Consider the following 23,364-nt stretch of genomic DNA (forward strand, 5'->3'; position numbering starts at 1 on the left):
CGAATGATCTCATCCCAAGACGAAGGCTTTTTAGTCGATAATTATGACTTGTAAATCAAGAAACGACATGATAGTAAACGAATGCATAGCTTAAGATCAAGTGGGCATGCCTTATTTTCTGTTCATGTATAGATAGATGGTAAGATGGAGTCTACAAGTTAAAAGGCTCCGAGTAAATCTCGAATCTTGTAGAGGAAGATAGTTGAGGCTCCTGCAATTTTCATTCATCAATGTTAGTACATACAAATAATCTATCAAATGAAGGATCGCGAAGAACCTCATTCATATATCTTTATTCGAAAAATTTTATATGCATAAAGAGACAGCAACTGCAGTTGTTTGGTAACCTCGATCCATTTGTCTTAACTTCAATTTCAAAATCCAGAGATCAATAGTGTTAATCATTCGTCTACTATTATGTCGCTGGAGTTAACTATACATGTTATCAGACTATTGTAGATATCAAACTAACCTGTGACATAGTCGATGCAAATGGAGCATCTATGCCTTGTTGTTGTTGAGCTTCACGAACTATTCTGCGCATGCTGTCAAGTAAATCTCCATATGTCCATCTATATGCACTTCCCACCGCTTGAACGAAGCTATGAGTCAATGCACCAATTGCATTGCCTGTGAAAACCTGCACGTATGTAAACAACATGTTGAGTAAGCTATTTATATCTATTTGTACTTAACTGCATTGTTGCAAGCACTAATACAGATTAGCATGCTAACCGATGTATCTGCTGAATTTTGATGATCATAACAAGCACTAATACAGATTGCTGTTCCACCACAAGTACCACCATATGGTGAAACATGTGAAGGATGCTGATCTTCCCAATTATAGAATCCTCTCCTGCATACAATCTAATTTTCAGTCTTTAAACCTACTTAATTTGTCTGAAAAATGAGTCGATTTGGGTTGTATTTTATATTCAGTGTCTAAAATGGACAAAAAGTGTCACCTTGGCCCAACTCGATTCAAAGGATTTGTTTATGAAAATAGGTTCTTTTGAAAAGGCCATATGACAAACGGGTGGTTATTTTTATTAGATCTTGTTTCTGGGTTAGTCGCGGTCTAAGGTAGCGTGTTCATTTTTAGAGTATGCAAATATGACTACATCATACTAGCGGCCATATTTTTTTTATTTTTCTTTTTGTTGTTAAAGTTGCTATCTTAGAGGACAACTGATATCGGCAAAAAAAACAAAAATTCTAAAGCTTAAATCCGACTACATCTACAAAGTAAAGTCGTCATCTTAGATAAGGACTTCAACTCCAAAGTCACTATCTTAGATAGCGACTTAACCCAAACTTACAGTCTAACCAAAAGAACCACCCATATGCCATTATGCGTTTTCAAAATAACCCATTTTTTAAAATTGTCCCGTTTTAACCCAAACTTGTGATGCCCATTTTTACCACCTCTAACTAAAACTTAGTGCATATGTGTTGCAAGAACATGTATAATGGATGAACTTTAACTAACAAAAAGTGTATGTTATGTCACTGCCACGCAGATGGAGTGACATTCACTAACTAAACCATCAAATGTGTGTAGTAGTTTAACTAAAAACACAATTATTATTTGGTTTATTTAATTGAAAGTGTGAAAAATGGTTTGATTGGTTAATAAAAGACCCTGTCCCCACAAATTTTGTTGCCCCTTTGGCACCCGTACATATGGTGTAATGGCGTCTAACGTTGAAGAGGTAGGTCCCAGCAGGGCTCAGTTGGTCCCGCATGACTCACCTTGAACAGGGATGTCTGCGCAAAGACCATCTACTCCCGCAGGACCCACCATGCTCAGAGAAGCCTACGCGCAGTATGCAAGCTGCATACGCAGGGAAAAGCCTCCCAATGGTAAAGTAACCCGCCTGTTCCCGCAGTTGCGGATACAAGCCATCAGGGAAGGCTACCTGCACAGCATAGCTACACGCATAAGGCTTAACACTTACAAATATTCAGTGTCACCTGAAAGAATGAGCAAAGGCGGGAGGGGGAAAACTCCCGCCAAAATGGGCCAGTCCGTATGATGGAGGATCTTTTGCGTGATACCTGACGAGGTAAAGACAAAAGATCTGACCAAGAATGCGACAGCTCACTGACAGCAGCGTGGCAGACAGCACGCCACAGCACTGTGACCAATAGCCGCCGCCTGCCCACCAACTCCTGCCAGACCACGTGCCTAGCCTGCAGTTGGTAGAAGACGAAGAGTGCACGGCACGCCTGCTCTGTGTCAGCCGCTACCTATCCACCACTCACAGGTAGGGCACGTGCATAGGTTACAGTTGGTAGCGTGTTGGGCCGGCTAAACCCCTTGGAAACCCACCTTCGGCTATAAAAGACAGCAAATGGTATTATCATTTCATCATCTACTATCTCGTATAACTTACTTGATAACTGCTCTAATAGTATTCATATACTTTTATATTCAAAGAGCAATATAGACTGATTCTCACGCCGGAGGGTGGTCACAAGGAGGAACCCCCCCCCCCCTTCTCAGTGACGAGCTTACGGTGTCTGTTTTGCAGGTTCCCTGAAGTACAACTTACTCTGCTGGACCTAACCTTCGTGGGAAACATTACTTAGCCCCCAGATTACCTATAATTTGCCCGGGGTCACTTAGTGTTTCTTCATTGGCGCCATCCGTGCATAAAGCTAGAACTACATCTTTCTCCAGTTTTTCAAAACTTCCAAGATGACTAGAGAAATTCCGGTAACCACAACCCCAGCCACTGGGGTAAACACCGGCAACACAATGTTTACAAACACTACCCCAGCCACCCAAGCTGGGGCAAGTGAAGTACATTTTACGAACACTACCCCAGTCACTCATGTAGGGGCAAGTGGAGTAAATATTCCACTGGGATTCACTGATGCCCAGCTGGAAAAACGAACTCGAGCCCCTCGCCAAACACTTGATCAAGTGAAGGCATGGGCCGAGGCACGTCAAAGAGAATTTCAGGCTGAATTGGACGAACGCTTGCGTTCAGTCCAACAAGCTGAGGAATTCGGTAGTACTCGCCAGCACCTCAACATGAGTAGTGAGTACGAGTACTCAGACGCCGAGAGGGAAGATTCCGACACCGACGCGAACCCTCGCCATAGGGCGAAAGGGAAGCGTAAGGAAACGGATCCCCAGCCAAAAAGGAATTTTGGGGAAGCATTCCAACCAGTCACGGAAAAAAGCTCGCGTGACTTCTCCAAGGCCTTTAGACCTACTGCCACAAACGCAGGAAGGTCAAAATTTGCAAGGGACATTGCAGAAGCAATCGCCCCGAGGAGTGCCAAACAAATGTCCAATATTGGCACATACGATGGTATATCCGACCCAGATGACCATCTGAACAGGTTCATTGCGGGGGCAACCGTCAGTAACTGGACGGAACCCACGTGGTGCTACATGTTCCAGATGACTCTGGTAGGAGCAGCCAGAGCATGGTTCGACCGTTTACCGGTCCACCACATTTATGACTGGGCAGACTTCCAGAACAAGTTCAGTCAACAGTTTAGTCAACAGAGGAAGCACACTGAGGAGCAGTGGACGATCCTCAACTGTGTGAGAGAAGAGGATGAATCCTTACTGGACTTCATCACCCGCTTCAACTCCAAGAAGCTGAGTCTGGGCAACATCAGTGAAGACCTCGTTCGCGCCGCTTTCATTCAGGGCGCTGAATACCCAGAACTCATCCGCACTCTGACGGGTAAAGATGGCATGCCATCCACGTGGGATGCCATAATGACGGCAGCCAAACGCTTTGCCGAAACGGAGAAACAGCTGGGAAGAGATCTCCCCCAGAATACAAACCTCTACACGCAGAGGACAAGGGAGAACAATGTGAGAACCGCCCGGCTAAACAAAAAGAGGCGGCAAGGTTAAACTTTGACACCCCCTCAAGCTCTCGCCCTCTGGTTGGCGGAAGGGACAACACGCACCCTTCGAACCGGAAAAACCGTTGGACGCCACTCACCAAGAGCGTCACGGAGATATTTGCCACGGAAAAACTGCCATGGCCAAAAGCCCCAGCGATCCGACAGAAACCCAATGCGGATCAAAGCAAGTCTTGTGACTTCCATGGGACAAAGGGCCATAGCACTGAGGAGTGCACATCCTTGAGGGACATCGTCGAGACATTTGTCAAGGATGGGAGGCTCGCACACCTCGTGGCATCTATCAAGAAGGGAGGAAGGAACGACAACAGGTACAGGGGTAACGGACGAAAGCCCGTCGACATTAGCATCAACATGGTCCAGGGTAAGGTCAGAGGAAGAAAGAGACCGATAACCGAACCATGCGCATGGAAGGAAGCAGAAGTGCGCTTCCCGCGAGTGCCGGGAGGCCCAAACAAAGAAGGCCCCATTGTCATTAAAAGCCAGCTGGGGCACTACATCACCTCCCGCACCCTCGTTGACAATGGCGCATCGTCGACAGTGATGTACAGGCAGTTCTTCGACAAGCTCGACGATGAAGACAAGGAACGCCTGGAGACGGTCTACGCTTCAATGGAAGGGTTTGACGGCAGCATGAACACACCCTTGGGCATCCTATCTTTCCCCGTCACTCTCACCGATGGGAATTATTCACGCACGGAGGATGTGGATTTTGTTGTAATGAAAAAACCACATCATACGTATGACATCCTATTCGGGAGAGACGGGATGGCAAGATTCAACGCCGTGGTATCCTCAGTCCACGGCATGATGGGATGGCCAACAACTGAAGGCGTAGCGATGATCACGGGCATTCCCCAGGTATGCATCGCATCTGTCTCCTCTAAACCCAAACCGAAGATGGCCAAACAAACCATCACTGAACCTGAACAGTGGGCATTCAATGGGAAATATCCCGATCAGGCCGTTACCATTGGCCCGACAATTGTTGATCCAACACGCACCTTACTCAAGCGCTTACTGCAGCGAAACGCAGACATCTTCGCGTGGACACCAGCCGACATGACTGGTGTACCCCGGAGTAAGGCAGAGCATAAGCTCAAATGCGATCCGGCCGTTACGCCGATCGTACAAAAGCGCAGAGTAATGGGGCCCGAGCAAACCAACGCGTGCAGAACCCAAGTCAAGGAACTCCTTGATGCGGGCATCGTGCGCGTTAGCAAATATCAAACGTGGGTTGCAAATCCCGTAATGGTACCGAAGAATAACAAACAATGGCGCATGTGCATAGATTTCAAAGATTTGAATAAAGCATGCCCCAAAGATTGTTATCCGTTGCCAGAAATTGATCTCAAGGTGGATTCGGTGGCACCATTTCGCCTTAAATGCTTCTTGGATGCGTATAAGGGGTACCATCAAATCCACATGGCTGTAGATGACCAGGACAAAACCGCCTTTCGGACGCCCGATGGCACATTTTGTTATAAAATGATGCCATTCGGACTTAAGAACGCGGGATCCACGTACCAACGACTAATGGACAAAGAGTTTCACGCCCAAATTGGGAGAAACTTGGAAGTCTATATGGATGATTTGGTCATCAAAAGCCCCGAGCCAGAGGCGATGTTGAAAGACATTGAGGAAACTTTCAACACACTTAGAAAGATAAACATGAAGCTCAACCCGAGCAAGTGTTCATTTGGGGTGGAAGAAGGGAAGTTCTTGGGAGTCATTATTACTAAAGATGGCTTCAGAGCGAACCCTGAAAAGGTCGAAGCCATTGTCAAAATGGAATCACCTACCACCATAAAACAGGCTCAAACACTGAATGGACGACTAGTCGCGCTTAACCGCTTTTTGGCAAACCATGCGGATAGGTCGTTCCCATTTGTGTCAACGCTAAGAAATTGTTTAAAGAAAACGCACTTCCGCTGGACACCAGAAGCGGAAGCAGCTTTTCAGGAGATTCGATCACGCCTGATCGAACTCCCAACACTCACAGCACCACAAGCGGGGGAGGAGTTAATCCTATACCTCTCCGCAACAGATAGAGCAACCGGGGCAGTCCTGCTTGTAGAACGAAAAGGCATCCAGATGCCAATCTATTATGTTAGCCGCGTGCTGGCAGACGCGGAAACCCGGTACTCTACCCTGGAAAAACTGGTCTTGGCACTTATTCACGCTTCACGCAGGTTGAGACGATATTTCCAGGGTCACCCAATCACTATTCTCACCAACTTCAAACTCTCAAATGTTCTAGGCAAACCCGAGTTATCGGGACGTCTAGCCAAGTGGGCAATTGAATTGGGAGAATATGCGATTCAATACAAGCCGAGACCAGCCATTAAAGGCCAGGTCCTGGCTGATTTTATTGCAGAAGTCCCCGCTTCACGGGAGAAAGAGTGCCAGGAGGAGGTTCAACCCTCCCCAGCACACGAAATCAATGAGGTCTGGCGACTCTACACTGATGGAGCAGCTAGTAACGAGGGTTCAGGCGCAGGGTTAAAATTAACAAATCCAGCAGGCCAGGAATATACTTATGCTATTCGGCTGGATTTTCCAAGTACAAATAACGAGGCTGAATATGAAGCATTCCTGGCCGGATTGAGGATTGCGCGTAAAATGGGTGTAAAAAATTTGGAAGCCCATGTAGATTCCATGCTAGTGGCAAACCAAATAAACGGGACGTACACGGCTGTGAACGACACAATGGCCCTGTACCTTGCCCAGGCCAAAGCCATCATGCGCGATTTTAATGATTGTAAAGTGATACACGTCAAGCGCAGCGAAAACAAATCTGCGGATGCGTTAAGCAAGCTTGCATCACTGGCCTTCACCCACTTGGGAAAGGACATCCGCGTGGAACTCCTCGAAACACCATCAGTCCCGCACAAGGAAATTTGTGTCATCCAAACCGGTACAGAAACATGGATGACCCCAATAATAAAATACCTTGAAGCAGGAACGTTACCAGAGTCGAAGTCACAGGCAAGAAAACTACGCTGTAAAGCACTGAATTATCAGCTGGTCAATGACACCCTTTACAGACGTAACTTTCTTGGCCCATTGTTAAGATGCGTGGACAACCAAGATGCTGACTACCTCCTAAGGGAGGTTCACGAAGGCATCTGTGGAGTACACGCAGGCCCCCGCGCTGTGGTAGCCAAGCTAAACAACGCGGGATACTTCTGGCCGGGGATGCATATGGACGCGTTGGCATACATCAGAAAATGCAGATCTTGCCAGCTTTACGCACCCAACACGCATCGCCCGAAAAATGAACTTGTTCCTGTCACTTCCTCGTGGCCATTTCAGAAGTGGGCCATTGACGTGACAGGCCCATTTCCAACAGCAGCTGGGAATGTTCAGTTCCTAGTGGTAGCCATTGACTACTTCACCAAATGGATAGAAGCGAAACCTTTAGCCCAAACAACCGCAAAGCATATCAAAAAATTTATTTGGGAATTTATTATTTGTCGTTTTGGACTTCCACAGAATTTGGTAAGCGACAATGGCACCAACTTTGCTGACAAGAAGCTACAGCAGTGGCTGAAAGAACTTCAAATCACCCACACCTTTACCTCAGTGGCACACCCGCAAGGTAACGGTGAGGTGGAAAGAGCAAATAAGAGCATCGTCGAAGGCATAAAGAGAAGACTCTTGGAACATAGATCCGGTTGGGTGGACGAGCTTCCACACGTCCTTTGGGCAAACAGAACGCTGAAGAAGACCAGTACGGGAGAAACCCCGTTCAGTCTCACTTATGGCACTGAAGCCATGATCCCAGTCGAAATCGGTTTACCCTCACCAAGGGTCTTAATCCAACCAGAAGACAATGATGCGGAAAGACGGTTAGACCTTATGCTAACCGAAGAGCGCAGAGACTTAGCCGCCGTGCGTGAAGAAAACTACAAACGACAAATGCAAAAATACTACAACACGCGGGTAAAACTCTGCAACTTCAAGGAAGGAGACTACATACTGCGTAACAACGAGGCTTCGAACCAACAACGCCCAGGAAAGTTGGCCCCGATTTGGGAAGGGCCATACATTATCAAAGAAGTTCTGGGAAAGGGCGCGTACCGGCTCGAAAGGCTCGATGGCACTCCCATCCCTAGAACATGGAATGGAGCTCAATTACGCAAATGTTATATGTAGATCAATTCCAACTTGTAAAGAAAAGGCCTAGAGCCACTTCTAATGGAAATGATTCTCCTTTCATGATGTATTAATAGCTTGTAACCTATGAACTTCCCTTACGGGAAGAAGTAGTTGCGTGTGGAAGGCGGCAATACCCGCATAAACACAACGCCAAAATGTTAAAAAGTTCTAAGGAAAACCTACACGCAGGTCAGATGTAGGTAAAGTTTAGCCATCCTTGTAAGTGCAAGTGACGGTCTTACCCGCACAATCACGAACAAGGAAGCCAAACTGAACTTACCGTCTACCACGTTAAAAGGTTAACTTATGAACACTTAAAAAAGGATAAGAAAAACCTACACGCAGGTCAGATATAGGTCTAAAGTTAAAGCCATCCTACTAAGTGCAAGTGACGGTTACACCCGCACAATCACGAAAGAGGAAGCGAAAACTTTAGTCCATTATCAACCACGTTCAAAGGTTTAACTTAATGCCTTAGAAATTTCGAAAAGGAAAACCTACACGCAGGTCAGATAGAGGGTAAAGATTAGCCATCCTACCAAGTGCAAGTGACGGTTTTACCCGCACAATCACGAAGGAGGAGGCGAAACTTTAACCCATCATCAACCACGTTCAAAGGTTCTTATTCTAAACACTTGGGAAATTGCTAATTTAAACTAAGTATGCAAGTCATAAGTTTATAAAGCAAAGAACCCAAGGAAATAACAATCTTATACGCAAAGAGATTAATATTTCACAATCAATTACAAGAATGGCTGGGTAACTACCCGCCTAAAAGAAATCTATACAAGGCTGTCTATCCTAGCAGTGGGAAGGGATCTTCAGGATCAGGCTTCAGGGCCACCTCCGCTTGGACCAGCACCGTCAGAGCGCGGCTGCCCAAGGAAAGCCTTAAGGATGCTTAGCCCATCATCAGCAGCAGCAGCTTCATTCACCTTCTCCACCACTGGATGCGGGAAGGCAGCGTACTGATTCACAGCTTGGTCATAAGCAGCTTCAGTATTAACATTGAATAAAGGGAAGTTGGAGGGCGGAAAGCCTCTCTCAGCAAACCCTAGACCAAGCAGGAAGCCAGTCTTCTGCCCATCCTCATGAGAAGCGTTGAGGGCTGCGCTCATTGCATCGTCGTAAGAGGTCTCTGAAAGGACCCGACGCACAACCTACAAAAGAAAATTACAAGTTAGAACATTTTCTAATTACGAGCGGAAAGCGTAAAGAAAAAGATAAAGATACCTCAGGCAACGCTTCTCGAAGCAGCCATTGGAGGGTAGCTTGACTTTCTTTGTAAGCACGTTCGGCTCCGCTTTTATCAAGGTTGGCAAGTTGAACTTCCTTGGCGGCAGCTTCTTCGACGCTTTTGAGTTTCCTTTCAGTACGGTCAAGCATCCCCCTCTGGTCAAGGATCTCCTGCAGCTTCTTGGCATCTTCCATTGCCAAGGCGTCATGAGCATGCTGAAGAGCCTTTAATTTGCATTTAAGCTGCTCATTCTCTTCGCGAAGTGGCTCAGCAACAGCTTCAGCCTTGGCAGCCCTCTCAGTTGAGTTTCGCGCAGTCTCCTTGGCCAGCCGAAGCTGTTCATTCACAGCTTGGGCAGCCTTGGAGCGGGCCTCGAGTCGCGCCTGGACTTCAACCTCGAGGGCCTTGAATGCCCTCTCCTTCTCGGCTGCGGCAGCGGCCAACTGCCGGTTCTCCTCCCGAAGAGCCCGCGCTTCAGATACATCTTTGGCGCGAGCTGCTTTTAACTTGTCGTTTTCACGACAAAGCAGCTCGACGCGGGGCTGCGTTCGGGCCTGGAGAACCCGAAGCTCATTGGTTAGCCTACCCTCTTGGTAGCTAGCCATGGCTTCCCCCAACGCACCATGAGGAGCAGCGTGGCGAGCCCAGTCCACGCACTCCACAGGGGTGCGAAGGGTTGTTCCTCGGCGTATGTTCCATCTTGGAACATACACTTCATTGGAATCCGACACTGCAAAAGAAACAAAGGCAGTTAGGAAAAGATGACAAAAATATACAAAGAAAAAAGAACCCTACGTACCTGTAGGGTCAATAACAGGCCGATAGCCGCCAAACCCATCACCTGAACCTAAAGGAAATCCATCCAACAGGTCAGGCAGACGGGAAGGTGGCGTAGATCGGCGGGAAGCCCGGCGCGTACCTGATGGTCCGGCCGTCGGTGCCGGTGGCGCAGGTATAGTGGCAGCCGCCGTGGTAGCCATTGTTGGCGCCGTCTCCTCAGCAACAGTAACCGCCGGCTCCGTGAAAGATGCTGTAAAAATTGCACTCACGGCCGGCGGAGACACCTTCTCAGCTGGAACAGCCTCAGGAAGGCTGGAACCAGCGGAAGCAAGCGTAGACGCCTGGGTCGACGCCTCGGGAAGGCTGACCGAGCCTACCGTCATTGGCGGGGGAATACTTACTCCAACTCCACCCTGGAATGCGTCAACATCCACACCTGCACAAGCAAAAGTGTTAGAAAAATTTATTTGAAACAACAAATCTAGACAAGAATTATGGGGGTACTTACGGGGTTTCTTGAGCTTGAACGCACGGACGAGCGGGGGCGAACCCGATGGAGCCGGCCTCTTGACACCGGTAACCGTCGTCGTCGCTGCCTCCCCGGAGGTAACACCTGCAGCCTCCGGAGCGGTGGTCTCCTCACCACCGGGCTTCCCCGCCACCTCTGCATTATCTGACTCCGAGTCAGATAGGACTACCGGGTCGGCCGTAGAGGCCACCTTCTCCTTGCCTCTCCCGACGGCAGCCTTTTTCTTCCGCACCAGTGGAGGACCTTCTGCGGATTCCTCAGAAGAAGAAATGTCATGAACTCCAGCAGCAGGCACAGCATTGAGAGGTTCAGGGTAGAAGATAGGCTTACCTGGCCGTCGGTGGCTCAGGATCTCTTGGCCTGGCGGGTAAACCTCCACGAACCGACCCGCAGTCTGCTCTAAGATGGGCAACTCGTTCTCGTCCAGAGCACGAGTACCCATCCGCGCAGGACCATCTTCCTCCCGCGGATTCAGGAGCGACTGAAGATCGTTACCCTCTGAAATCAACAAGAAAGTTAGAAAAAATCGTAGTCAGCAAAATAGAAACAAGACATACCATAAGGGGTAGAGTTCGAACCATATTCAAGGACGATCGGAACCTTATTCGCATTCGCCGCCTTCCACACCCGGCTCATCCCCAGCATCACCATCGCCGACTCCGGAAAACGGAAAACCGGGGACTGGACCCGGGATATCTTCGCGAACCATTCCGCCTCCTCGTAGTTGATGGCGGGAAGGTTCGGAAGCGGCTGGCCATTCTTGAACTTCATGGCAATGGGGATGGCTCGAGCGGATATAAAGAAGAACTCTCTTCTCCATGAGCGAAGACTCCGCTCGGTGGTACAAATCTTTAAACCCTTGATACGGGTTGTAAGAGTGTACCACCCTTGGATGCACCTCCAAGTATAGAAGGTCATCAGGCGGTCAACAAGGGGCTCAAGGCCCAGTATCCGGCACACCCACTCAAAGTGCCGGACCTTGGCAATGGCCATGGGGTGCACCTCTGTCAGGTGCACACCGTGCCTCTCTAGGACACGGTACACAAACTTTGTCAACGGAAACCTAAGGTTCCCGTAGACAAAGAATGCAGCATAAACCCCGATTTTGCCACTAGGGGCATCGTACACAGTATGGTGGGGCTCAGGAAACTCAGGCTCGAGAGACTCGAGCATGAACTTCCTGACGATATACTGGTACAGCTCGACAGGAAGATAACACTGGCATTCGCCAGCAGTCTTCTGATCATCAGCATCGTGAGAAGACATGGTGGAAGAAAGAAGAGATTTCAGAGCAATGCTTTACTGAAAAAGAGAAATTCGCCGGAAATTACTGGAGAAGAAGAGATGAAAGTGGAAAGTGTGAATTGCAAATAACCTTCTCCCCCTTTATATAGCAATCGCAATTAATGCGATGAATTTAATACGGAAGAGAGAGAAATCAAAGGTGCAATGAAACTATGACGCGTGGCAAAAGCAAACTGGCAACAGCTGTCAAAAAGGACGTGTGCCAGAGATTTCGCGGCTACGCGCCCGAAATCCCGTGCCCACGCGCCCGAAATCCCGTGCCCACGCGCCTGAAAAAGCAACTGGAATGACCACATAATGTCATGTCGCCATAACTTCTGGCACGTCCTGACACAGTCAGAAGAAACCGTCGCACGACGTTTGAGGTATTGGGTTGTTATCCATCCAACTCTTCAAATTTCAAAATTTAAAAATTTGAAGACTAAGGTTCAAAAAAGTAAGCGGGAAAATATCCCTTACCTTGGCAAACAAGTAACCATAAGCCGGGTGTGGGTACAGTGTAAAGGCAAAACCCTTCACATACCTAACACCCGCAGGGAATTGAAGCCAAAATATTTGGCAACCAAGTAACCATAAGACGGGTGCGGGTACAGTGTAAAGGCAAAACCCTTCACATACCTAGCACCCGCAGGGAATGGACGCCAGGAATACCTTGGAAGTAAAGTAACCGTAAGACGGACGCAGGTACAGTGTAAAGGCAAAACCCTTCACATACCTAGCACCCGCTGAGAATTGAAACCAGGAAGGATCTTCTGGGCAATGCTTGTGAAAACGGAAGTAATATCCCCGCATTGCGGGAACATCGAGTACTACGTTGTTTGAGGCTCCAAGATGGAATTGGTGGTTTAAACATAATTGATCACTATGTTCAAAAACTACCAGAACCACAGGGAGAATCCGCACAACTAAGACTCAATGCTCCTGACTTGCGAGGAGGTTACAGACCTACCCGCATCATACCCAAAGACCAAGCAGGAAACTCGGGAATTTCTGCAAGTGACAAGGACTTCCGCGGGAAGAACCCCCATGGAAAACCTTACAAAAACCCCTTTTCAAAACCCTTTGCTTAAGTCCAAAAATTCACCTCACTTTATTAGACATTCGTGAGAAGAACATTGGACTGGGGGGACTTGAAGAGGTAGGTCCCAGCAGGGCTCAGTTGGTCCCGCATGACTCACCTTGAACAGGGATGTCTGCGCAAAGACCATCTACTCCCGCAGGACCCACCATGCTCAGAGAAGCCTACGCGCAGTATGCAAGCTGCATACGCAGGGAAAAGCCTCCCAATGGTAAAGTAACCCGCCTGTTCCCGCAGTTGCGGATACAAGCCATCAGGGAAGGCTACCCGCACAGCATAGCTACACGCATAAGGCTTAACACTTACAAATATTCAGTGTCACCTGAAAGAATGAGCAAAGGCGGGAGGGGGAAAACTCCCGCCAAAATGGGCCAGTCCGTATGATGGAGGATCTTTTGCGTGATACCTGACGAGGTAAAGACAAAAGATCTGACCAAGAATGCGACAGCTCACTGACAGCAGCGTGGCAGACAGCACGCCACAGCACTGTGACCAATAGCCGCCGCCTGCCCACCAACTCCTGCCAGACCACGTGCCTAGCCTGCAGTTGGTAGAAGACGAAGAGTGCACGGCACGCCTGCTCTGTGTCAGCCGCTACCTATCCACCACTCACAGGTAGGGCACGTGCATAGGTTACAGTTGGTAGCGTGTTGGGCCGGCTAAACCCCTTGGAAACCCACCTTCGGCTATAAAAGACAGCAAATGGTATTATCATTTCATCATCTACTATCTCGTATAACTTACTTGATAACTGCTCTAATAGTATTCATATACTTTTATATTCAAAGAGCAATATAGACTGATTCTCACGCCGGAGGGTGGTCACAAGGAGGAACCCCCCCCCCCCCTTCTCAGTGACGAGCTTACGGTGTCTGTTTTGCAGGTTCCCTGAAGTACAACTTACTCTGCTGGACCTAACCTTCGTGGGAAACATTACTTAGCCCCCAGATTACCTATAATTTGCCCGGGGTCACTTAGTGTTTCTTCAAACGTCCACTACATATGGTCTAATAGTGTTTGCTAATATGTACTCACCGATCAATTCTGCAAAGAAAAGGCAGGTCAAGAACCGTTCCGCTAAAGCAAGTGTCCATAATACTATGAAGTGTTACACCATGAGGTAGTGGTTGTACAAGGATCTCATTGACCTCATCATCTAGTATCTTGCCAGATTTGCTATAGTCAACAGGACATATTGCTTCATCAAACCTGTCCTTTTCATCTCCGCTAGCATCTGGCACGCGGGACCCGTGTCCTGCGTAGTAGAACACCAACGAATCCCCGGATCGGCTACCTTTGGTAAGCCATTCCATAGCTGTTATTATGTTATGTCTTGTTGGGGTCCTGGTGGGATCTGATTCCTCTTCTGAAGAAATTAAAGCCATTCAAATGCCATAATTAATTAGTATGTTTGGGCTAAATGCGAATATTTGATAAATTGTCATAAGTTATAAAAAGGTTATTTTTTAAAACCAATGAAGACATGAGTTTTTTCAGATTTGATTTTGATTGTTAGTTATGTGTATAATTATTGTGTGAAATATAGTAGAGGTAATATTTGTTGTTTAAAAAAGTTTCTCTAAATATTTAAAAAGAAATTCTAAATAGACACAATTTCTTTTTTTTCCCCAAATATCAAAAAAAAATTATATTTAAAACGAAATTGTGCAATATATAAAGTAATTATTACTTTTTTTTGCATACAAGGCTTTCAAGAAAATTACATTGAGTGCATTTGAAATCAAATAAAAAAAAAACCTTTATATTTAGATTTTTTTTAAAATATTGAATTACAAATTATTTTAGAAATAGCAAATGTAATTTTAAAAGATTGGGTTTACAATTCAAAAAGGGGGTAGCGGCGCAGCTTATTGCCCGATTGCCTACTGTTTCAATATAATAAAAAATTTGTAATTTTAAATTTAAGTATTGTGAAATAAAAATAAAGTCACCATCTTCATATAGTATCTCGAATATATGTTTATGATATTTTAATTTATTGTAGTTGTTAATTAAGCATATAACTATCGGGTATTGGGTCAGAAACGGACATCGTTTTACTATCGAGTATATACCTTGGATTACCAATACCCGCCCCATTGAATACTACCTATCAAACAAAAGAAAGAGACAGATAATGGTAATGAAAAAGAGTGTCGAAACCTGTAAGAACTCGAATGGAAGCACTTTGGAAGCCGAGGTTGAGCAATAACTGGCGCATACTCCTAACATTAGTTATACTGGCAGGCAGTGTCTTCGGGTGTCCTTTGTAGGTCACCCCACACAACACTGCCCGCTTCTTCTCATGCACTTGTTGGTTATACCGGTTATAATAGCCCGAACCATACCCTTGAGGGAGTAGGCCATAATAGCCAGAACCGTACGCTTGTGGAGCATTATAGCCTGCATATGTTGGTGGCTGTCCATAAGGGTCATTATACTGATAATTGTTCAATAGTTGGCCAACATAACCGCCTATATGCTCAAGCATTCGTGGACCGAGATGGTGCTTACCCTTCCTTTTGGGGTTGTTAACTGTGAAACAGACCGAACAAGGTTGCCCGGGTGGCACGATGAGGTAGTTCTTGCACTCTTTACAGCGTCCTTGGGTTTCCATTTGGTTTGTTTTATAGATTTTGAGTTTTGTGGCCATTTTATAGGGTGAAACTAGCTTTAAGTGACAAGCATTATTCTTTTGGCAACAAACTTATCTTGGTTGATAATAAAATGAGATCAACTTTAATTATTCCATCATTTCATATAGCTTTCGGTGGAGATGACATTCGTTTTTTGGTTAATAGTATGTGTACGTATCTTTGATTTGTTTATTTAGTAAGTAATTATATGCTTTGTGAGTTTGTTGGCTACTTCATTCATCTCTATATATTATTCTCCTTGCCTTATATGTATTGACCATGAGTCCATGATGGCATCTTCATCAATCAAGTCATCGAATAATTTTGGGTTATTAAAACTTACTTTCTGATCAAATGAGAAATCATTATAAACAATAATACGAGCTAGATAGTGTGGCGGTAGCACGCACATTCAGGGTCTTTTTGGTATGGGGTAACGGAATGGGTGATGGAATGGAATGGACGAGGTAATGGGATAGATAATTACCATTCCATTGAGATGTTTGGTTGTCACATGGGAATGAAATAAATAAATAAATACTTTGGGTTGTTTGGTAGGCTAGAAAACGCTGGAATAAAATAAAAATGGTGGTGAGTGGCAACGGTAGTGGTGGTGGGTGGCGGTGGCGATGGGCGGCGGAGTAATGGTTGGTGGTGATGGGTGGATAGGTGTTAGTGATGAGCGGTGGTGACAGGTGATGGTGGTGGTGGGTGGCAGGTGGTGGCATCAGTGGGCGGCAGGGAGTGGTGGCGATGGCGGGGACCGATGGTTGGTGGTGGTGGGCGGTGGTGGTGATGGAAATGGCGGGCGGTGGCGGCGGTGTGTGGTGGTGGTGAGAGGGCAATGGGTGGTGGTGGTGGAAGGGTGGTGGAGGTGATATAGTGTGAAAGACGGATGAAATTAAAAAAAACAAGGGTGACGGATGAAATGAATTTGATGTGTATTAGGGGGAATGGAATGGACATCATAACGTAACGGGTGATTCCATTCCATTGACCAATAAACACTTTTTTTTTTCATTCCCTCATAATGGTTCATTCTATTTCACCTTTCATTTTTTCATACCAAACGCTACCTTAATGTTATTGTAGGTATAAGGGGCGACGCCTTTGGTTGGGGTCACACTTTGTCTTGTAAATGAGCTAAGAGCATTCATACCCCTCCCTATTTACAAAATTAAAAAACAAATAAACTTCTAAAAATACACTATATCCCAACCACCATTACTCTGCATCAAACCTATATTAAAACAAAAAAAATTTGCTACCGTAGCTTTTCATATATTAAAAACTACTATTCGTCCTCCATTAAATTACGTGAATGTGAATGTATAATAATAATAAAAATAATAAAATAAGTGTTTATGAATAAAATAAAAATAACTGGGAATGAGATGTTGAGAATTTCTTAAAATAAAAGATAAATATTGAAAAGTATGATTTTTAGTTAAATCATAGGATTGAGTATGACGAAGGAAATGTTAATGCTTTAATTAGTAGCAAACAAGATGCAATAGCATCTTATAATTCAATAGGGTCTAGAACTTGGGTAGCAAAAATTGTTACCAGATTGAGCTTTTGAAGTTATTATCTATTGACGTAATTGCATTGGTTACTCTACAACTGAAAATGAAATCCGTATGATTCAGAAAATAATCCTAGTTATACGGAATCTACAAAACCTACATACTTTGACTTTCTACCTTCTTACAATACAAAATAGACGAAACAGACACGTCCATCGATGAAGATGGATGCATCAGTAAACAGGGTATGGATAATTCATTTAGCAACAGATCTCTGACGGAATTAACATCTTATAGGTTTTACAGACTAATGACTAATTTTGTTTAAACAAGTTATAGAAATATGGTTACTTGTAAATGAAACTAAAATGTACATACATATAATAAGAAAAACTATTTTGTAACCATATTTCTAGTCCTGTCAGGTTCCGGGTAAGAACCTCCGGGTCGGGTCCGGAGCCGATTTTTTTTATGCACCTCTAGAAGGGCCACTTTATATAAACTGACCGATTCTAAACCATCTCTTTTTTTAACTCCCTATCAAAGAACTTCTGGATCGGTCACCATCATTGGCCATAACCAAACGGATATGTTGCATTGATACTCACTATTTTTGTTAATATTCTTTCCCCAAAGTCGTATCAAATGTCTCATTGTGTGGTCCAGACTACACAATTAGAGTTCACGGTCGATGCAAAGTCGCTTCGTCTATTTGTTTCCGTTTCTGGGCAATCGCCTATTTCGGCATTTCAGGGTTTGCCCACAGAAAAGTTATGTTACTGTTAAAAAGAAGACAAAGATGACTTATGATTATGGACATCATCATTTGCACAAGGGAATTAGATGCAGTTTCATTATCATTCATTTTAGGAGGTAGCATCTCTTAAAAGTCATAAAACAACTACATACAGCCCATTGTTTGCCACTTTTCGAGATTCTAGACGCCATAGAAGAACAAACCCTCTTTCAAGATTCCAATTTTGCGGTTTAATGATCATTGAAGATAACAGATTCACGGCGTTTTCTTCCATAGAAATCCAGATCAACCATCAAAATAACAAAAGTTATGCAGTACAGAATACACAATGCATTTGAAGATAGAACTTTTCGGCTACTAGCATTTGTAAATAAAACAAGTGTGCCATTTTGATGCATGACAACTTCACAACTTCTAAAAGATGGAATCAATAACTAGGCATTGCGTTTCTTGTTGAGGTCATAAAGCACACATAAGTCGGCTGCTGTCTTCATCTGAAACCATTCATAAATTTGACAAATATCAGAAAGCTATTCAATAATTGTAAAACTATTATTATTATTTAGTAATAATCACACCGGATGTGTTAAATATTCTTAAAAAAAGCAAGAAAAAGTATATAGCACAAACTCTGCATCATAGATGAAGATGTTGAGTGGTATAAATAAAATCATTATGATACCTGAATAATATTGACTAATTGCTTGGTTGCCCATCCAAAGAGAAGTACAGCAAGTAATGCAGAATATATTATGCTTTGTTTTGCCGCACCCAACAAAACCTAAGTTTTCATACATGAAAATTTACACAGCTAACTCCAAAATATCAAACGGGTGTCATAACAAAAAAAAAATATTATAAAAGAAACCTTTGTGCTTACATCAGTCATCTTTTCTGAATCCTTAGCTAGAAGAAACAAAGTTATGTAAAGAACCTGAAAAAAAGGATATTCAGTTTTAAGACGAAAGGGTGGGGGACATCCTGAAACTCTATATGGTAAGAAGATTATAAATATATATTTATGCATATGAATGTGTATATATAGGGGAGGGTTCATCTTGAGAAAACCGAGAAAACTGCTACAAACCAATCAAATTTTTTTTTTTAATTCTTTTTAAGGTTCGAAATGTAAAAAAGATTAAAAAAATATATGTAGCTCACGAAGTTACATATATGCATCTCATACGAGATACACATGGTGTATAAATTACATACATGTAACTTCGCGATCTACATACGTTTTTTAGGGCCGTCAATCAGGCACCTGTAAGACACGGTAAGACCTGTTAATCAAAAAAGTGTGGTATGATTTTTTCAATTCTTTTAAATAATTGAAATTAGTAGGATAGGCTCCACCATTTCTCTTTACTGGTACATGAAACTTAAAACTGTCTTATTGCCATGACATATAAAGTAGTTAAACGAGTCGTATTCATGTTTGATACTTGTGTTAAGCACGTCGTTTCTTATCCTTTTCATATTTCTAACCTTATAAAAAAAATTGAATGGTTAGTAGTAGCTTCTTGGGTTTTCTCAATCTTTTTAGGTATCTCATGATCCCTTCCCTATATATGTACGTATGTATATTTAGGGGAGGGATCTTTGCAGAACACTATATAATGCAAGAACGCTCAAAACAATACAAACCATTCAATTTTTCAATCATAAAAAACTTAAAAATAAAAGAAAATTGTATTAATTTAACATTTATTGTTTCTCACTCATCTCTCATAATATTCAAAAAGAATATGAACGAATTAGTTTTTATATTGCCTGTTTATGTATATATAGCCTACACATGTGTAGGTCATGTGTAAGTAAACAACCACAAAATTAAAAGGCATATGAACGAATTTGTTGGATGGTTTCTTTATGTGCAAAACATAAAGTGTATGTAAAAAGTACAATTTATTATAAATTTGCATCATCAATAAAAAAAATTTAATATTTAGATTTGTTTTGTGTGTCCTCACAAAAAAATTGGCGCTCTAAGATTATCCTCTCTCTCTATATATAAATTTATATCTATATCTATATATATGTAGAGAGAGATACAGAGAGAGTTAACCATTTACCTCGCAAGCTACGCAACAGTATCCCATGAACATTCTGTTTCCATAATATAACCTAAATAACCAACTGGTGCTGTCTTTCACGTCTTTATGATTAGATTTGCCGGCCAAGAAAGTACTGCATTAAAAAAGTGGTCCAGAAAGTTGGAGATATATTATTCCATACAACTATAGAATGCAATAAATCGACTCATGCACTTATGAGTTGGTCAACTCAAGTTTTGTTTTATCTCACACAAATCTAACAAGTAAAATCAACAAACTTAGCTTAAAAACAGATCAAATAGTTCAAGCAGTGTCCAAAGAGTTCCTTTAAAGCCTAAAACATCTTAAATTGTTTATTGAAATGACTTTGTATCATAATTCACAAAAAATGGCGTGTGCATACCTATACATTTGCAACCAGTGGCTTGCAATATCCAAAGCAAGCAATGACAGGAAAACAAAGCTAGGCCTGTAAAGTTGATGAATACATTCAGATACAAATATGAAAGTGAAAACATAAAATAGTAAAATACGAGTTAAGAAATAAAAAACCTGTAGACTTGAGAGAGAATGACAAGAAGACAGGCAGTGCTTATCCTGAGATACGCGAAATTCCAGTTATAATTTGAAATAAAAATGAACATTGAGAAAAATTACAAGCATATACAGGATATGAAAATATAATAAAATATCCTGAGATACGCGAAATTCCAGTTATAATTTGAAATAAAAATGAACATTGAGAAAAATTACAAGCATATACAGGATATGAAAATATAATAAAATTGTCAAGAACTTATTATAATCACCTATCTGTAACCATGTCCAGAACAGCCCCAAAGGTTGAAACTACAAAAGAAATTTAGAAAAAAATAAATAAGTTACATAAATAGAACATTTGAAAATGGTTATAAATAAGCAGAAAAATGCATATAAAGACATCTTGATAATTCAATTACTGATTACTCCTTACCTTGATTAAATTTGCGAGCAAACCAACCATCCAAGGCGTCACAAACAAAGCTAAAATGGCAAGATCAAACATTTTATTCTTGATTCAAATCTTTAAAATAAATGTAGGCTTTAATAGCTCTTTTCATATATGCATCTTACCTAATGAAATAGAGGATGGAAAAAAGCTCCTTATTGGTAAAGCATATCGCAAAGGCATAGCAGTTAAGCAGAACTCTTATGTAACCTGTACATGAAGCAGTCAAACTCATAAAGATCTAACATGTTTTGCATACCAATTGTGAAATTAATTAACACAATAACAGACAGAGATTCAAGAAGAAAAGAGTAAAGAAGTTAAGAGAACAGCATTTGTTATTAATAACTTGATAAGAAATCACAAGTGAATATACTAATTTTTAACTAAACTCAAGAATATCTGCAAAGGAAAACGGCAAACAAATCATCAAAATGAGAAAAGGAACAAAAAGAGCGTAGAGGAAATGATTACACGCTCTTACAATAATTGTGATTTACTATTAGCAATGACTATAGGCGTATTTAGAGGTAACAAAGCATACACAAAGAAAAGGTTAAGAAGACTATGGTTTCAGAACACGAACCAAAATTTAAAAAATAAAAAATAAATAAAAATAAAAAAAGCAGGACGGTTATGGCATCATGCTACAAGTTAAGTAATTGTTTAATCTGTTGATCAAACATCAAGGATACGATTTCATGCATGTCATATAATTCACTGTCTAACTTACCAATGATGTTGGGGATGTAAAGATACACACTTATTGTTCGAGGTCTTGATTTTGGTGTCATCTCTAGTTCTCAGCCACAAATCAAGATTGTTGAAATCCTTCAAAGCTTACAGCAATCTAACCTGCATAAATAATACTATTTCCAGATATCAGATATTCTTTAAATATGACAGAAGTAGAACATTACAAGTGCATACATTAACACACAAGAGTATAGTTTCATAATTAACTCAAGTGAAACATGTTCTCTATTTATAAGGTCTTGCAGAAAAGTGTTCTTCAGAAATCAGAATATCATTTATATCTTTTATATGAAGCCATACAAAATAATGCTTGTTGTAGCAATATATTCATATAAATAATGTTAACATATTTTACTTAACTGGCATATATCAAGAAACATACTATTTTGTTTTTCATCATCCCCGTAAAAATTGGTATCCCTAACGAATGAATATATACGAAGAACCTCGACACTCAACAAATCATGAGATCTTCATTAATTGCAAGACAATTCTTTTTATACAAACAACTAATGCCTGTCTATAATTGCTTAATTCAACTATTAAACTACTATTTATTTTAGATGGTTTTGAAGTCTGAAACCTAAATCATATTCAACCGTAAAATACATCTTAACGCCTGTGATCGAGTATATTATCAACAAGCAATCACCTTCAAAGATCATCATAAACAAACCCTAAAACACAAGAGCTAACTTTAAATCTTTAATACAACAACAAAAATAAAAACTTTAGCTTTTATTAATATCTTGATCTGATCCAGCTTGAAACACTAAACATCTAATCTAATGCAGGTAAAATTACAAAAAGAGCCCTAGCCTTTGAAGCCACCATAACCTAAAGTCCAGTAATAACTTCACTCATAACATTAAATTAGTGATAAAAACTAATACCTGAGATTGGATTAATATCGAATTTGAAGAAAATGTGGATTCATATGCAGCTTGTTAAAAGTCCCCAATTGCCTTAAACCCTAGAAATCGCCCAGGTATATTAAAAGTTCCTGATTTGTGATCAGGTTTAGGTCAAATTAACAGCAGTGACGAAACTAAGGCCGTCGACGGCGGCGACGGTGTACGGATGACGCCGGCGATGGCGTCGGAGCACCTGCAGTGAGATGTGTGTGTGTGTGTGTGCGCGCGCGCGTGAATAAATAAAGGTAGAAGAAAACAGAGGGGTTTCAGATTTATAATATTTCTTCTTTGAATAAAAAATATGTGAATAATGTTTTATTTATTTATTTAGTTTTTTTTAATAACGGGAACGAAGGGTAGAGCTTGGTGCCTCTGAGGACATATGCTCGATCTAGCTCCGTCTCGGGGGGGGGGGGGGGAACCACAGATGTGTGGGTTTTTTTTGGAACTAAGTGAAGCAGTAGTGGCCAGTGACGTACGGATTTTCCTCTAGGGGCATGCGAATGTATACCCCTTCGTTGTGATGATATGACTTCAGTTGTTAAACATTGTTAGTAATTTAGTGTTATGATTTCTAATTCCATAATTCTATACACTTGACGCAAATTATATAAAGACGGCCTCATTTCTTTGCTTAGGGTGAAGCAAAGGAGCAAGAATACAAAACTAGAATGGGAGAAATGATGCCGATTCAACTTCGTTAATTTTTCATTATAAATGACGGTTTGATTTGTTATATTTTG

At 42.5% G+C, this 23,364-nt stretch overlaps 2 protein-coding genes across 3 annotated transcripts; both read right to left on the reverse strand.

The window, feature by feature from the left end:
* Positions 1-62: 62 nt before the first annotated feature.
* LOC143546798 (metacaspase-3-like) lies at positions 63-15,604 on the reverse strand. The gene is made up of 5 exons (XM_077038381.1): positions 15,151-15,604; positions 14,023-14,353; positions 736-859; positions 473-640; positions 63-211 (listed from the first exon to the last, which is right to left on the reverse strand). Exons 1-5 carry the CDS (start codon positions 15,602-15,604, stop codon positions 152-154), a joined length of 1,137 nt encoding a protein of 378 aa, XP_076894496.1. The 3' UTR covers positions 63-151.
* Positions 15,605-18,012: 2,408 nt separating this feature from the next.
* LOC143546799 (putative CDP-diacylglycerol--inositol 3-phosphatidyltransferase 2) lies at positions 18,013-22,777 on the reverse strand. 2 transcript variants are annotated; one of them, XM_077038382.1, is made up of 11 exons: positions 22,601-22,777; positions 21,685-21,806; positions 21,077-21,161; positions 20,937-20,986; positions 20,773-20,812; positions 20,516-20,560; positions 20,367-20,432; positions 19,982-20,096; positions 18,787-18,840; positions 18,589-18,687; positions 18,016-18,400 (listed from the first exon to the last, which is right to left on the reverse strand). In XM_077038382.1, the coding sequence occupies exons 2-11, from the start codon at positions 21,743-21,745 to the stop codon at positions 18,341-18,343; spliced, it is 675 nt and encodes a 224-aa protein (XP_076894497.1). In that variant the 5' UTR covers positions 21,746-21,806; positions 22,601-22,777; the 3' UTR covers positions 18,016-18,340. The 2 variants fall into 2 exon arrangements, with proteins under 2 accessions (XP_076894498.1, XP_076894497.1); XM_077038383.1 differs by lacking the exon at positions 22,601-22,777 and having other exon boundaries at positions 18,013-18,400; positions 21,685-21,745.
* Between the last annotated feature and the right edge of the window lie 587 nt (positions 22,778-23,364).

Source organism: Bidens hawaiensis, unplaced genomic scaffold (genome assembly GCF_021521415.1).
Source record: "Bidens hawaiensis isolate Kalapana, Puna unplaced genomic scaffold, B.hawaiensis_p1.1 tig00014466_1, whole genome shotgun sequence".
NCBI classification, from domain to species: Eukaryota; Viridiplantae; Streptophyta; class Magnoliopsida; order Asterales; family Asteraceae; genus Bidens; species Bidens hawaiensis.

What these genes read in the sequence shown, in the direction of transcription:
- LOC143546798 (XM_077038381.1), bottom strand. Translation starts at nt 15,604, where the DNA reads ATGGAAACCCAAGGACGCTGTAAAGAGTGCAAGAACTACCTCATCGTG. An exon ending in TTTCTTTGCAGAATTGATCG is followed by an intron (nt 860 to 14,022) that starts GTGAGTACATAT and finishes GATTGTATGCAG; the next exon opens with GAGAGGATTCTATAATTGGG. An exon ending in AAAATTCAGCAGATACATCG is followed by an intron (nt 641 to 735) that starts GTTAGCATGCTA and finishes ACATACGTGCAG; the next exon opens with GTTTTCACAGGCAATGCAAT.
- LOC143546799 (XM_077038383.1), bottom strand. Translation starts at nt 21,745, where the DNA reads ATGACACCAAAATCAAGACCTCGAACAATAAGTGTGTATCTTTACATC. An exon ending in CTGGACATGGTTACAGATAG is followed by an intron (nt 20,561 to 20,772) that starts GTGATTATAATA and finishes CGCGTATCTCAG; the next exon opens with GATAAGCACTGCCTGTCTTC. An exon ending in ATTCTCTCTCAAGTCTACAG is followed by an intron (nt 20,433 to 20,515) that starts GTTTTTTATTTC and finishes TCAACTTTACAG; the next exon opens with GCCTAGCTTTGTTTTCCTGT.